General features: G+C 39.8%; 1 protein-coding gene across 1 annotated transcript; it reads left to right on the top strand.

Annotated features, from left to right (window-relative positions):
- The first annotated feature begins 683 nt into the window (after positions 1–683).
- LOC109222731 lies at positions 684–2,115 on the top strand. The gene is made up of 3 exons (XM_019387051.1): positions 684–873; positions 978–1,588; positions 1,708–2,115. Exons 1-3 carry the CDS (start codon positions 684–686, stop codon positions 2,113–2,115), a joined length of 1,209 nt encoding a protein of 402 aa, XP_019242596.1.
- The last annotated feature ends 284 nt before the right edge of the window (positions 2,116–2,399 follow it).

The raw sequence follows: 2,399 nt of genomic DNA, 5'->3' as shown, positions 1-2,399 counted from the left end.
ATGGATTGGGGCCTTCTCTTATTAGTAGAATACTTAATAGTGTCTCTCAAATTTCTCAAGGTCACTAAGCAAATAGATTGCGGGTCCCTTGACAAATGCTTAAGTTAAATGTTTAGACTCCGGGATAGGTCGTTTAGCGAATTTCACGACCTTCCCCAAAAACAATAAAACGTGTAGTGGCTTTAGGTGCGTACTTTAATAATATCACTTTCCTGAATTCGGGTGCACATTTATGTGACCCAAATCCAAATCTCAACGTAGTCAAAGTGTGTTAACAATCACGGGTGCACTGGTGCGACGTGGTTCGAGATGCATTTTCACAGCGTTGCAATTCTTAAAAATAAAAATGAATGCGGTTTACTAGTAAAAGCACATGGGACATAACATGTTTTGAAATCAGATAAAATCAAATGCAACAGTTGAGCGACCGTGCTAGAACCACGGAACCCGGGAATGCCTAACACCTTCTCCCGGGTTAACAGAATTTCTTACCTGGATTTCTGGCTCGCGGACTGATAACAGAGTCATAATCTCCTCGGGTCGGGATCTAACCGGTGACTTGGGACACCACTAATTTCCTAAGTGGCGACTCTAAAAATTTAATAATAAATCCCGTTCCGATTGTCACTTCAAGTTGGAAATAACTCCCTTTATTATATGGTACTATAAAAGGAGGTGTGACAATGACAAATCCTGGTTCTTTCACAATGTTACATAAATCAGAGGACGGGCGCTTCATGTATGTTTTTGTCGCACTAAATGCATCAATCATAGGATGGAAATACTGTTACCCTATTGTAGTGGTTGATGGGACATTCCTCAAATCATCACACAGAGGAACAATGTTAACAGCTAGCGCACAAAATGCGGCAGGTGAATATGTTGCAGACTCGTATAATAATTATATATGGTATAGATAGTTCTTATCTGTGTATAACAAAAATAACATGTGGATGCTTTCTTATTTTCTTAACCAGGTAAAATTTTTCCACTAGCATACGCTGTTGTAGATTCTGAAAATGATGCTTCCTGGGAATGGTTTTTTGAAATGTTTAGACAGGCTTTTGGGGAAAGGGAAAGGATGTGCATCGTATCGGATAGTCATGCAAGCATATTGAGGGGTGCTTCGATTGTGTATCCAGAGGTATCTCACTGCGTATGCATCTTTCATCTTTGGAATAACATAAAGAAGCAGTTCAAGAAGAACCATGACTGGCTGAGGGAAGTATTTTTTGCAATGGCCAGAGCATACAAAATTGAAGATTTTAATCGCCTCATGCAAGATATGGACAGCGTTGATAAGAGGGTAAGGGGTTACCTATTCCAAGTTGGTTATGAAAAGTGGTCTATAGTGCATTCCACTATTAATAGATCCATGGTGATGACTTCAAATATTGCCGAGTCACTCAATGCAAGGAACAGAGAGGCAAGAGAGCTACCAATCATGAGTTTGCTAGATTACATGATGAATTTGGTTATGGAATGGAATAATACAAATAGAATGACTGCAATGAGTACATTTATTGGCGTAGGAAAAAAATATCATGAAGTACTGAAGGAAAATAGCTATTTGTCGCAGAAGATGACGGTAAATATTCTTTTATCATGTCTTACTTCATACGCCGGAGCAACATACATTGACAAAAATGCATTAATACTTGTCATATCCATGTTTTAGTTTTACTAATGATATCTATTTAAATTTAGGTGAGGCCTTCAACCGATTATGTATATGTAGTAATGGATGCTGAACAAAGGCGGAACATAGTCTGCATGCAAAAAAGAGAATGCTCGTGCAAACAATTTCAAGTGGATGAGATTCCTTGTCCACATGCTATGGCAGTATTGGACTACACACACATGGAAGCACCCAAATATTGTTCTGCCTATTACACCAAGGAATACTTCAAGAAGACATATGAAGTGCCAGTTAATCCACTTCCAGATGAAACTTCATGGGACCTTCCAACAGAGGTGTTAGATAATGTGGTCCTACCACCGATAGTGAAGGGCAAACCAGGAAGACCGACGAAGTCGCGACGCAAGGGACTTTATGAATATTTGTACACTGAAACTGTTACATGTGGACTGTGTGGTGCATGTGTTAGATATTAGCTTAGTCCAATTGGACAAGGATTTGTCATATGTTGAGTAGCTGGTGGCCATCTTGGACAGGCAGGTCTGAAAAGTTGAGGTCAAAGAACATTGCTTCAGTGAAGGTTTAGTGGAGAGGTCAACCAATAAAGGAGGCTACTTGGGAGATCGAGCATGATATGCCTAGTCGTTACCCTCATCTTTTCACCACTTTAGGTATGTCTCCATACTCGTTCGAGGACGAACGTTTGTTTTAAGAGAGGGAGGATGTAACAACCCAGGCGGTTGTTTTGAGTATTTTAGCT

This window comes from Nicotiana attenuata, unplaced genomic scaffold (assembly GCF_001879085.1).
Source record: "Nicotiana attenuata strain UT unplaced genomic scaffold, NIATTr2, whole genome shotgun sequence".
Taxonomy (NCBI): domain Eukaryota; kingdom Viridiplantae; phylum Streptophyta; class Magnoliopsida; order Solanales; family Solanaceae; genus Nicotiana; species Nicotiana attenuata.
The sequence above is the reverse complement of the archived record's forward strand: the minus strand, read 5'-3'. Positions and strand labels throughout refer to the sequence as shown.

Bases quoted from the DNA above. Each gene is read 5' to 3' on its own strand.
- LOC109222731 (XM_019387051.1), top strand. From the start codon at position 684: ATGACAAATCCTGGTTCTTTCACAATGTTACATAAATCAGAGGACGGG. The intron at 874-977 runs GTGAATATGTTG...TTTCTTAACCAG, and splicing joins TAGCGCACAAAATGCGGCAG to GTAAAATTTTTCCACTAGCA. The intron at 1,589-1,707 runs GTAAATATTCTT...ATTTAAATTTAG, and splicing joins ATTTGTCGCAGAAGATGACG to GTGAGGCCTTCAACCGATTA.